The 12,645-nt window shown below is 58.2% G+C and overlaps 1 protein-coding gene across 1 annotated transcript; it reads left to right on the forward strand.

The window, feature by feature from the left end:
• Positions 1-8,147: 8,147 nt before the first annotated feature.
• Positions 8,148-10,339, forward strand: LOC123604175 (testis-expressed protein 19-like). The gene is given in 3 exon segments (XM_045489978.1): positions 8,148-8,282; positions 8,472-9,123; positions 9,126-10,339. Coding segments are annotated over 2 exon segments (456 nt in total). The 5' UTR covers positions 8,148-8,282; positions 8,472-8,756; the 3' UTR covers positions 9,215-10,339.
• Positions 10,340-12,645: the final 2,306 nt, after the last annotated feature.

The raw sequence follows: 12,645 nt of genomic DNA on the forward strand, positions 1-12,645 counted from the left end.
CCGCATAGCCAAGGCCACCATGTCCACCCAGACCCCACGTAGCTCCGCGGGTGTCCATCAGCCATGCCACTTGCCGGCAGCGGAGGCTCCGTGCCCAGCCAGCGCAGCCCCGGGAGGGACCAGATTCAGGGTGAGCGTCTCTGCAAGGAGGGAGCGCCGTGTCTTCCCCAAGCCCCCACATGACCGCCTCCTTGTGTGCTGTCCGCCTGCCCCGCCCTGGTCACACTCTGTCTGGGAGGCACCTGTGCCCCTGGATGGAGAGGGGGGTGCACTGGAAACAGGGCATCCCCTAGGTCCCCCAGCCAGAGACACGACCATCCTACGTGAGCCGAACAGATAACCACAGACAGATTTATTCCCTTACCGTTCTGCACGTCTGAAGTCTGAAGGCTGCAGGGCTGGCTCTGTCTGGAATCTTCAGGGACAATCCCCTCTCTTGTCTTTTCCAGCTTCAGGAGGGCATGCGCACGTCGGCTCACGGCCCCTTCCTCCATCCCCAGGCCAGCAGCACAGAGCCCTCTCTCCCGGCTGACCTCTATTTCTGTCCTCACACCTTCTCTCTCGGACTCCGACCCCCTACCTCTCTTGTAGGGACCCTTGAGATGCCATTAAGCCCACTTGAATCCAAGCTAACCCCACCCCCACCCCGCCTCAAGGTCCCTAACTTGATCACACCTGGAAAGTGTCTGTAGCCGGGTAGGTGATATACACCCAGGTTATGATATTAGGACATGGACATCTTTGGGGACATCATCCAGCTGACTTCAGACCCAGCCCATGCTCTCGAGGGCCCTTGACCCGCTCTGGAGTTTTCGGAAAAAGCCTTTCTTCTCTCACTACACGTGGGAAGTGCCTGGGCTTTTGGACTCCAGCTTCTCGCATGTGTCTGTAGGCCCTCAGTCTGTGAGGCTGGGCTTGCCGCCCCTGACACCAAGGCCTAGAAAGATCCCGCAGGCCTATTTGACCCGGAGAGGGAAAACGGGATGAGGACTTTGGGCTGAGGGAAACAGCTTCTCAAAATCTCAAAACTGGATTCTGCAACGGCTGCCCAGAGGCCAGCAGTCAGAACAGGTAAACGAGGAGGAGCTGTGCTGCCCACAGCCGGCCGCTGGGGCCCACGCCAGCGCAAGCCTCTCAGAGCTCAAAACCGGGTCGACCTGGCCTTTCCAAGTGCTTTGAATTTCTGGATAGACAGAGAAGTAAAATTGGACCACTAAGGTGTTACCAACAGCTTATTTTTACAGCCAAGGCATCTTTCCATAAAAGACATTTTTCACACCGGAGGTAAAAAGTCCATACTTCCTGACAAAAGGATCTTAAATTGAATCAATTTCACTCCATGAAAAACTCCCTCCTACTTTTCTCATTAGGCTGCAGAGCAAGGGGACTTCCTGGCCTGCAGTTGCCCCAGAGGCCTTCTGAGTAACCAAGACTAAAACGGTAGGGCACAGGAAGGAAAGAACTTACGCGTGGATTAGAAAGAACCCGTAAAAACGGAAATGGACGATCTAGATCCGAAGCTCAGAACCTTCTGTCAGGCTGTAACACGTGTAATATGGATTGGACGCCGCAGAAGACAGCCCCGGTGAAACCGAACAGCGTCAATCTCCAAGTCCAAGCATGAAAGGAAGAGGGAGAAAACAGGACTGAGCATGAGGACATGTGGAGGCACTCCGGCCAGAGCCCTACAATGGAGGGGCTATCCCTGGGCAGAGTGCCTGAGGGCGGGGTCTTGAGGACAAGAGACAGGCTGCCCATTGTCCACCCTGGGCTGCTCTGGATGCGGGAGCAAGTCCAGAATAGTCCATCTCCAAGGTCAGGGGAGGCCACAGCATGTTTGCGGAAGGAAAGTGTCACCCAGGTGGCGGGACCCTGGCTCTGGGCCAGGTCATTTCCCCTCCCAAGTGAGTGTCCAGGTTACTGTCACCCACCCTGATGACAACCCGCCACCCTGAGGGGCTGTGGCCTCTGGAAGGCACCCCCTGGAGCTGGTTCCTCTTTACCGAACCTCGTTTGCCACTGAATTTAGCAATGCAGTGGGAATGAGTTCCCTTGGGAAAATCGTGGTTCCCCTGCACGACCCCGTAATAATCATGCTCATTATTATTATGTGTGGAGCAAGGCTTTACAGTCACTTTTAATGAGAAATGTGACATTTTTCTGGTTAATTCTCAAAGTGAATCACAGGCACGTGGAGTTACTTTTGCACAGAGCACAATAGACTTAGGGCGTGGGGCCCCACAACTCCTGAGGGCAGCAACAGCCCCAAATTCCCATTTCTCGCAGGAGCCCTGGCCCCGTGCCCCTGCCCCTGGCTCTGGACTGAGCAGTGAGCCTCTCAGGTCCAGGCTGAGTCACCACGCAGAAGAGGAAGGTTCTCAGTGTCCCCCGCCGACAAGGGGCCGTCCCTGGCCACCAGCACCTTCGGGCCCCTCCCTACCTTCCTCTCCCCATGCCTGGCTCCTGTTGCCCAGCCCCTTCCCCACTGTCTGTGGGTCTGTCCAGCAAGCACGCTGGATGTGCACCTGTCCTTTCCTCGTGGTGCAAATGGAGAGAGGGCCGTGGGCTGTGTGGCCTGTGACTCTGCAGGACGTCCTGACCAGGAGATGGGAGCCAAGGTGGGTCCTAGAAGGGCAGGGAGCTGACTGACTTCTTTGAGGTTCTGATCCCCTCATTCCCGGGTGTCCACAGGCTCTTGAAGCCCACCCCTCTCCAGGAAATACCCTCGGAAGCCACAGCATATGGGGACAGCCCAGGTTCTCATTCCCCACTTGAGGCTTTGCGTCCTTCCCAGCCCAGCATCTTGTTCCCCCCTACACACAGCGAGGAAGAGCATCCCATGGGCCCTATCTGCAGGCTGATGCGACATTTCTGTATTGTCACCCAGGGGTGATGAGCTTGGGGGTCTCAGGAGAGGGGCATGGGCCTGGCTCTCCTCCCTGGATGCCAGTCCTGTGTCTCCAGTACATTCCTCCCCTGAACACCAGGCAGTGAGACTCCTGCCTCACAGGGCTGCGGGGATGCCGTGATCACACCCCAGGGGCAGGGACTGAGGCTGGGGAGAGGCCTCCACGTGTGCCCCATGGCTCTGTTTGGACGTTGCCAACAAGAAGCCACGGCGAAGGCGAGCCCTTTTACAAGTGAGTCTCGGGGCCCCTTCTCCTCCCAGCACTGCCCTCAGGGGCACTTGTCATAAAGTCATCTTCTTGAGGGGCTAAGAGAGGTCAACTTTCAGAGCAAATGTTTCCTTTCTCTCTTGTCCTCGCCATCTTCATGCCCCCGGGAACATCTCCTTCAACAGAAGGCTTAGGAAAGCTAGGCCATCCCCCATTGTGGCCTGTGGCTTCTCTCCACAAGCCAGCGCGGCTCTGAGGGGTCCCAGGAATGCTCCGGAAGAAAGGAGCGAACTAACCACAGCCCGGCTCCCCAGGGAGACCATCCGTGCACATTTGCTGGGAGAGACAGTGGCTGAGGACAGAAGGAAGAGCTCAGCCGGTTTCCGGCAGGTTCTTGTCTGCCGGGATGAGGCCCCACGCCCAGCCCTCCTGCCTCCCGCCTCCCGCACACAACGCCATCCGCACGGATCCCGGCACCGACTCCCCACGCGCCACCCCGGGGTCCCACAGCCCAAGCTCTCGCTGAGATGTGGCTCATCAGCAGCACCTTTTAACTGTGGGATTTCCTCATTCCAGTGAAACACAGAACCTTCGGCCCCAGAAGGGACCCTGGCAGGCAGACCTGGTCTGGAAGGGCCGGCGCTTTCCCCATCGTGGAGGTCCCACGGCAACGCCACGGCAAACCTGGGACACTAGAGCCAAGGGGCCGTTCCCACCGGGACTTACTGTCACTCATCCATCCGTTGTGCCCTGTTGTCCCTCTGGCAAATGTCCACTGAGTGCTCGTCCTAGGTTGGGGAATTTAGCGGTTAAAGAAAAAAGACCGTTCCCTGCTCTGGAGGCTACATTTCCACGGGAGAGATGGACAGTAGTCTCCTGGGTAGACAAGGACCATAATTTCAGACGGAGCGAGTAGGACGAAGAAAATCAAACAGGGACGGCAGGGAGAGTGGAGCCTCGCTGCAGAACGCACTGTGGGTGGGGCGAGGAGCAACTCTTATGACGGGCGCCCCCAGGAAGCCTCCCGGGCTTGCGCTGCCCAAACACCGGAAAGGGCAAAAGGCAGGTTTTGGAGAAGAGAGTCCTTTGCAGTCAAACCTGTAAAGAGTGGCAGCTGGAGGCAGAAGGCGACTGGGCCCCTGACAGGAGAGCGGGCAGCTGGATGGGGAACGGGCCAACAAGAAGCCGTCTTCAGAACAGACGGGGAAACAGAGGCAGCCGAACTATTTGGATCTGTAAACTCCGAATGATAAGACGAAACCGAATGAAGACAATTAGTTGTACGCACCGTGTGCACATAACATGGACGTCAAATCCAAGACACTGCGCTGACGGCAGACTTATTACAGCACTAAACTTAATGTCCCCGTAGAAGCAGTGCCTCTGACGGAGACTGCAATACGGGCTGGAGACGCCCGCTCACGTGTGACCCGGGGCGCCCCAGGCGAGTGCAGGGGCAGAGACACCACTGGCTCTGAGAGCTATCTTACAGAGAACTCGCCACCCTTACTCATTTTCACGGCTTACTCGGAGTCATTAGCCTTGTCGCTCAGAGAATTATTTGTCCTTGTCTTCGTGCCTTTCTGTTCCTTTGGAAACACAACTCTCACTTTATGGGGCAAGTCAGTAAAAAAATCGGAAATCGACGGGCAACTTTGAGAGCGCATCTGTCCTCCACGGCCACGGGGGTCCCATCTCCGTGCCCGCGTCGCGTGCCCGTCCCGTGGAGGCGGGGGCCCTCCTTCCCGTCAGCAGGCAGGGTCTCCCTGAAGACTCTACAGTGAAGCTCTTCCTCTCCTGGCTTAGTGCCCGTGAGGAGGAACGAAAGAGAAGCCAGTAGAAACTCCTGCATCTCGGCGGAGCTGAGGGCGGCCTTTCCTTGCCGTGGAACAGCAACCGTGCAAACGTTCGCTCAGACCCCAAGTACTCGGTTCCATCAACATGTGCAGCCTTCCCGTCGCAGTGGTGATTACAATAACAGTTTCCAAGAAGGTTTTCTTCGATGAATCACTTGATTATTTAAACACGCTTTCCTTTCTTATTAGGGCCTGACTCCAACTGGGTCACCTGCCCTCAGATCCAAGCCCTTGTGGGCTTATAGGCTTTTTGGGTCAGGTGGTTTCTCTGGGTACAACCGGCCGTGCTCAGGTCAGATTCCCGGACACGCTGGCGGGTTCTGTGCCCGGGAAAGGCGCCAGGCCAGGTTGGCTCCGAACCCATCCAGGGGATGCTGTGCCTGGGAACGAAGTAGGTCAGCAACACTTTGATGGTCATCCCGAGGACGGAGGTCACCAAGCCAGCCAAGAAGCGGGAATGTGTCCACCCCACAAACATCTCTGGAATGTTCTCTAAGCCTTGGGAGCTGCACAGTCCTCTCGGATGAGACACAGACAAGCACCGTAGCAGGCTCGAAGGCACACCGGGCTTTGGCCTCTTTCGTCTCAAGGGCCTCGGCCCTTGGGGCAGCGGGGGGCTCTTGAGCTTGACCAGAGAGGTCATCCTTGCCCTCTTCTAGTCTGACAAGCCTTGGCCACACTCACTCTTTTGGGCTTCTCCCCCTTCACCCTTGTCCGTAGAGCTTACGTGTCCTGGGCCTGTGGACATGGCGCTTTGGAACGCGGGAAGCTCTAGGGGCCAGGGTCTGGTCCCTGCTGGCCTCCAGGTCGTGGCTTTGGTTAGGAACATGAGGCGGGTCCAATCACACACTATGCGGTTTGTGGCAGGTCACGGTAAGCTGCCTTAGTCGCAGGGTGGTGTGACTGGGGGGTTGGGTGGGCCATGGGTATTCGGGGATCGTGCAGAGCCTGGCTTGGGCATCAGTGAGGCTAAGGCCAAGGGAGGGTGGAGGGTTAATGACCCGATATCTGTGAAAACTTCTAAGTTCACCCAGGTGTCTAGGCACTGGTTCTTGAATTGTACAGCATATTGGAAACATCTGGAGAACTTAAGAGACACTGATGCCTGGGGCCCGTGCGAGAATTGATAGAACCATACGCACAAATGTTAGTTTTCTGTTGCTTCATAACAGATGACCAAGGTTACTGGCTTAACAGAGCACACATGTACTTTCTTCTGGTTTCCATGGACTGGGAGTTGGGATTTGCCTTGGCTGGGCCCTTGCTCAGGGTCTCACAGAGGTACAACCCAAGTGTCGGATGGATTGTGCTCTCAGCCGACAGAAGTCCTATCCTGTGGTTGTAGGACTAAGGGCCTCGGCTTTCCTGGCTGTCAGCTGGGTGCACTTTCAGATCCCAGAGCCTGGCCACAGCTCCCTGCTCGGCCGTTTCCCTCTTGAAGGCCGGGAGGAGACAGCAAGAGCTGGCTTGGGGTCTTATGTAAATTCATAGTAGTGTCATTGCAGTCGGGACACCCCTCTGCCACATGATGTCACTTCATCAGGCAGCAGCATCCACCCTCAGTACCGCTTCTCGGTTGGAGGGAAGTCGTAGGCTCCCTCCAATCACAGGGAGGGCGTGGCCTCTGGGGGTCACCTCGGGCCTGTCCGCTACATGCTGTGACGTGAGTTCCCAGGAAAATCTTAATGTGCGGCAAGGTTTGAGAGCCGCAGACCCCAGGAACTTTGCAGCCGTGTTCCAGAGGCTGGCTGTGTCTTCTCCAGGTTCACCAATTATGACAAAAGTACGACTGGTGCCGATGCTGACGGTGGGGAGGCTACACACGTGAGGGGCAGGGTGCATAGAACAACTATGTACCTTCTGTCCAATTTTGCTGTGAACCCAAAATGCTCTAAAGATAAAGTCTATGTTCAAAAAGGAAAGTGTTCAAAGAATCTTTATTTTATTTTATTTTATTTTTTATTTATTTTTTATTTTTTAATGTTTATTTTTTCAGAGAGAGTGAGAGAGAGAGCATGAGTGGGGGAGGGGTAGAGAGAGGGGGAGACACAGAATCCGAAGCAGGCTCCAGGCTCTGAGCTGTCAGCACAGAGCCCGACGTGGGACTCGAATCCACGAACTGTGAGATCATGACCTGAGCCCAAGTCGGATGCTCAGCCGACTAAGCCCCCCAGGCGCCCCAAGAATCTTTATTTTAAAAGTGAAAAGATGGGGTGCCTGGGTACCTCAGTCAGTTAAGCATCGACTTTGGCTCAGGTCATGATCTCACGGTTCGTGTATTGGGCTCTGTGCTGTCAGCTTGGAGCCTGGAACCTGCTTCGGATTCTGTGTCTCCCTCTCTCTGCCCCTCCCCCACTCATCCTCTGTCTCTCTCTCTCTCTCTCTCAAAAATAAATAAAAAACATAAATTAATAAAAAATCAAAATAAATAAATAAATACAAGTGAAAAGAAGAGCCAGACTAGGGGAAATGTGTTTCAAATGTAAATAATTGAGAATTGAACATTTTCTGGAATTCATAAAAAACCTTTAATCAAGAGACAACTAGAAAAAAACCACGGGACAGGACCCGGGGCCGGCAGGTCACCCACGAAGGGACAAAGGCCATCGGAAAAGCATCCACCTGCCCAGTTCCAGAAACCCTCAGACGGAAAGGACAACGAGAAGAGTTCTATGGGCCAGAGCACACACACGTACACACACGTACACACACGTACACACACACACACACACACACACACACACACACACACACACACACGGAGGCCCGGCGGTGCTGGGGAGGCCAGAGGGGGACAGCCTGCCCCGCCTGGGGGGCCGCACGGGGCTCCTGGGAGGGAGGTGGGTGACTCCGCAGTTTCAGTCGCTGGTGGGCCGAGGCTCATGGGAGATATGCAGATGAGCCCAGGGCATCATGGGAAAGGGCCCTTTATACTCCCGGGTGCACTGCCTCCCCTCCTTTCTGGGGGGGCGGGGTGCCCGTAGGAGGGAGGTGCCAGGCAGGGTGAGAGCCCCTCGGGCGGAGGAGAGGGTCCAGGGGACACGGGCCCACGGGGTGGGGTGGGGTGAGAGGCTGAGGTGGCTGGGGGTGGTTCCCTGAGTTTCCATCAGGTTCCATCAGATTCTTTCAGCTCCTATCAGGTTCCCTCAGCTTCCGGGCAGGTGGCCTCAGCATCAGGCACTTTCCCTCGGGTCCCCCCATGTTCCCTCAGTTTCCCTCAGCTCCCACCAGGTGCTCTGGGTTTCATCAGCTTCTGGCAGTTTCCCTCGGGTCCCATCGGATCCCCTCGGTCTCCCTGAGGTCCTCTCAGGTGCTGCCGGGCAAGGCTGACCGGGTCGGGGGGCTGTGGGGGAGGGGCCTTGGGAGCAGCTGCACTGAGCCGGGCAGAGCTGAAAGGGCCAGGTCTCGACCCATCGGCCCCCTGCCCCGGCTCCCCCCGTGGCCCTCCCGCCGGCCTGCAAGGGGCACCCGGCCTCACTTGCTCTCTCTCCCTTTGCAGCTTCCCAGAGAATAGAGCCATCGCCCGAGCTGAAGAATTTTCCGGAAGTCCAACCTGCCCAACCTCCGCGGGTCTCTGGGGAACTGGGACCCAGCTCGCCCACCCCCACCCCTCCCCAAATACCTGCACAAGAAGCCCCTTTCTTTCTCTCCCCCTCCTGACCCTCGCCTTCCTCCCCCTCCTCCTCCTCCCGCCCCTCCCCCCCACCTGTGGGCCAGGCCACCTGAAGTGCCCGGCGCGTCCCACCTTCGCTGCCCACCCCGGTAGGAGGCAGGCAGCGTGGCCATGTGCCCCCCCGCCCCGGTCGGCGTGCGGTACGGGGCCGAGGGCGTGTCCTGCCTCCGCGCGTCCCGGATGTATCGGCTTCGACACGGCGACCAGCTGGGCATTTGCTTCGCTTGCTTCAAGGCTGCCTTCCTGGAGCTCAGAGACTCGCCGGAGTCGGAAGCCTGGGAGGAGGGAGACTGGGACCCTGAGCCGCTGGACCCCACCGGGGCGGGGCCTGAGCAGGGCTGGGGCCCGGGGCTGGGGCTGAGCTGGGGGCAGGGCCAGGGTCACCCCGCCCAGGAGGGGTCTGTGGAGTGGGGGTCGGAGGAGGAGGGCCCGGGCCACCACTTCGCGCCCACCGAGCTGGAGCCTCGGGACGCAGCACCCCGGGCCCTGGCCGTGAGGACGCGGACTGGCCCCAGAGCCTCCCCTGGAGGCTCGGGGGGCCCCCTCCTCCGCGGCAGGGGTTTCTCTGAGTGGACCTGCCCCCGGGGGAGCCCACGGTGTTGGAGCTGGGCACCACGCGGGCCGTGGACCCCGCCGAGGCCGAGGCCGAGGCCTGGTTAAGGGACCCGCAGCGCCTCTCCGTGGCGGGCTGCTGCGATGCCGTCTACCTCCGGAAGACGACGCCGGGGTGGGTCCTGCGGAAAGTCCTGGAAAGTCCTGGAAAGTGCTGCTGGAGCCCGATGAGGTGTGGGTGGTGGGACTCCAAGACGCGCCCCAGAAGCAGGACCTGCCCCGGTGGAAGCTGCGCGTTCTGGAGTCCTCTCCTCCGGGGCAGGACGAGGAGCTGGTCCCTGCGGACACAGCCCTGCCGAAGAGGGGACTCGCCATCCTCTCTTCTTCCCCCTGGGCCAAGGCGGGGGCGGGGGAGGCATCGCCCCCGGCCTCCTCCTCCCACGGGTGGGATCCCGGCACCACCGAGCCCGGGAGCAGCGGGCCCAGTGGGGGGAGCCTGGCTGCCGTGGGAGCCTCGGCCCTGGGGGAGCTGGCCCGCTTCCAGCCCTTCGGCCGAGGGCCCCACAACTGAGGGCCCGAGGCCCAAGTGGCCACCGTCGTCCTGGCTGCCCCCTCCCCACGACAGCCGGGGGAGCCACCGGCCAAGAATAGGGGGGCCGGTGCCTGGGGACGAAGAATGGGGAGCTGCGTCGGGACTGAGGATCGGGACCGTCTCTGCCTCCGTGGAAGGGACCCAAAAGCCCGTAAGCGGGAGAGAGGTTCTCCTCCGCCAAATGCCACGGAGCCGGGAGCGCGACGCCCTGGGCGACGCGCTTCGCGAACGGTCGCTGCCGCGCAGCTTGTGAAGTGGGGTGCAGGGTGCGCGTCTGGACCCCGGCCCCGCCCTTGGCCACACGCAGGGGTGTGTCGAGTGGGACACGTGCGCCCCGGAGCATGCGGAGGTGGGGGCGACAGGGATGTGTGCTTGCCTCCGCCCGGACGGTCTCTGGGGCTCCAGGAGACCCTGTCGCGGCAGTGGGGACGCTGGTGTGCGCTGGGAGAGGCCTGGTTTCGGATGTTGGCTATTCTGCGCGGTTTCACCGTTTAGTACCCATTTCTTTGTGTGTCGTTAACTAAATAAAGTCAGAAGAGTTTTGCATCAAGCCGTGGGCTGAGTCATCTTTCAGTTAGTCCTTGTTAATTGGCTTTGTCATCTCGGTGCCTTGGATGAGTCCTTGGCAGGTTTCGATCTCCCAGAGTAGGAGACAGAAGTGGGACAGCACAGGGCAGGTGAGTCAAGTTCGGCTCCTGGTAAGAGTTTGGTTCCCTGGTGCTTCTCACGTTATTTATAAACAAACACATGCACACTGAAAATAAAGGGCCGTGTTTGAACAGTAATGGCTATGGCAGGGGCAGGGACCAGCCTCCCAGGGTGCTGCTCCTTCCCAGGAGTAGGGTGCTCTAGCAGACACAGGGCGCCATGGGCAGAGAAGATGCTGTGAAGCAGTCGGTTCTCCTTGGAAATGACTGATCTGGAGGTTTCTGAAGCCCTCTGTTGGTGTCTCTGGGTGACACAGCCTTCCCATGATTCAAGGGTGGGCTGTATCTCTTTCAGTGACAGACACAGGTCCACTCCGGAGGGTTTTACTGTGAGTTAGGGTTACCCCTAGCAACTCTGAGGGCAGTCTCCCTCCTGTGTGTGCAGAAGCCAGGCTCCTGGTTAAATCATGAAGGCCTCTGATGCTAATTAAGTGGTGACAAAGCAATCATGCAGCACGAGTTTGCAGCCCTGCACTTCAACAGCCCTGATAATTCTACAAGAGTTTAGTGAGTTGGAGTCCGTTGGGACACGTGCCTGGCTCCTCTCCCAAACAAACCCAGCCTGGTCTTGCCTTCGTCCCCTCTCCATCCCTCCAGGTTAAACAGTCCATTCATTCATTATTCCAGCCAACCCTTGTTTGGGGCAGCCTCTTTTTGTTTTCCCTCAATGCCCAGGCTTCTTTGCAGTACTGGGGGTGCCTGGTCAGGACCAGGCAGTCCTCCGGCAGCGCCCAGGCGAGAGCTCCCCTCCATACCAGACTGCCGGTAGTGCCTGAGCACGTCTCACCTGAAAACAGAGAAGACACCGACTCACCAGGTGATGGCGAAAGCAAAAAAATATGAAATCCTCCCAAAATTAAATATATAGCTACCATCTGAATGACGTGCCCAGTAGGTAACCATGTAGGTACGTGTTCGTCACAGCACCGTTCACAGTCCAAATGGCCAGATGAAGGGGTGAACAAATGCGGCACGTTCATGCAACGGAGCGTTATTCACCATAAGAGGAGTGAGGCACCGGCGCACGCCACAGTGTGGACGAACTCCCAGAGCGTCACGCCCAGTGGGGGGAGGCCATGCCGTAGGACTCCACTCACGTGGGTGTCTAATAGACAACTGCACAGAGACAGAGCTGATCATGCTCGCCAGGGACCGGGGGAAAGGGGGAAGCGGAGTCATTGCTCAACGGGTGTAGGGTCTCCTTTGGAGACACTGACAATGTTCTAGAACTGGATAGAGGTGACAGTTGCACAGTAGTTAATTGCATAATAGGTTATGAGAATTTCACCTCAAACTTAAAAAGTCAAATGTCAAAGTCATAGCACATCAGTCCAGAGTAGAGATACCTGTGTGCTCGTCCCAGGGGACCCGTGAAAACAACCCCCACCCCCGAACGCCCCCAGACAGGGCTCCAATGTGAATTATTCTCTCCACTGAAAACAGCTGCATCCGTTCAGGCTGCTAAGGGCACGGCTGGCCCTCACGCTGCCTCAGATCACAGGGCGGATTTTCTCTCTGAATTTGAATCAGCACCACAAACAACTACCCTCACTTGCATTCACAGCTCAGGCAGGTCCCTATGGAGGGTCGTTCCTGTCCGATGTCCAGGCCGCAGCAAAAATTATTTGTTGTTGATCAGAAAACCGAATTTAACTGGGAGCCCTGGATCCTATCAGGCGCCGCTGCACCAGCCCGAGGACAGACCCGCATGTGGCATAGGAACCAGGCCCAGAGCGCAGGACAGAGAGGGCGGGGGCCCAAGGGAGGGGCGGTGGACACCGAGCGTATGCCTCCTGGAGGGGGCCAGCGAGGCTTGGAATCCCTGCAGGTCCCGGAACATCCCCCCACCCCCGGGGCAGCTGCCCATCAGGCGGGGGCCCCATGACCCCAGAGCTGCTGCGTTTCCAAGAGAAGCAGGAGGTCAGGACTGGCCAGCTCTCCTGACGGTTTACGCCAGTAAGATCTCAATGGACACCATTGGGACGTACGTCTATGTGGCTGACCACAAGCACACCTGCGTCTCTTCCCTCCCCGGAGGGGCCTGAACCAGTCTGAGCCCTCCCGCCCCAGGGCATGAGGGGCATCTTTGCGTTGGAGGAGATTTTCTCTGAGCTGGCCTGTGGTCTCCAGCAGCTGGACCCCAGGAGCT

This window comes from Leopardus geoffroyi, chromosome E1 (assembly GCF_018350155.1).
Source record: "Leopardus geoffroyi isolate Oge1 chromosome E1, O.geoffroyi_Oge1_pat1.0, whole genome shotgun sequence".
Classification (NCBI taxonomy): Eukaryota; Metazoa; Chordata; class Mammalia; order Carnivora; family Felidae; genus Leopardus; species Leopardus geoffroyi.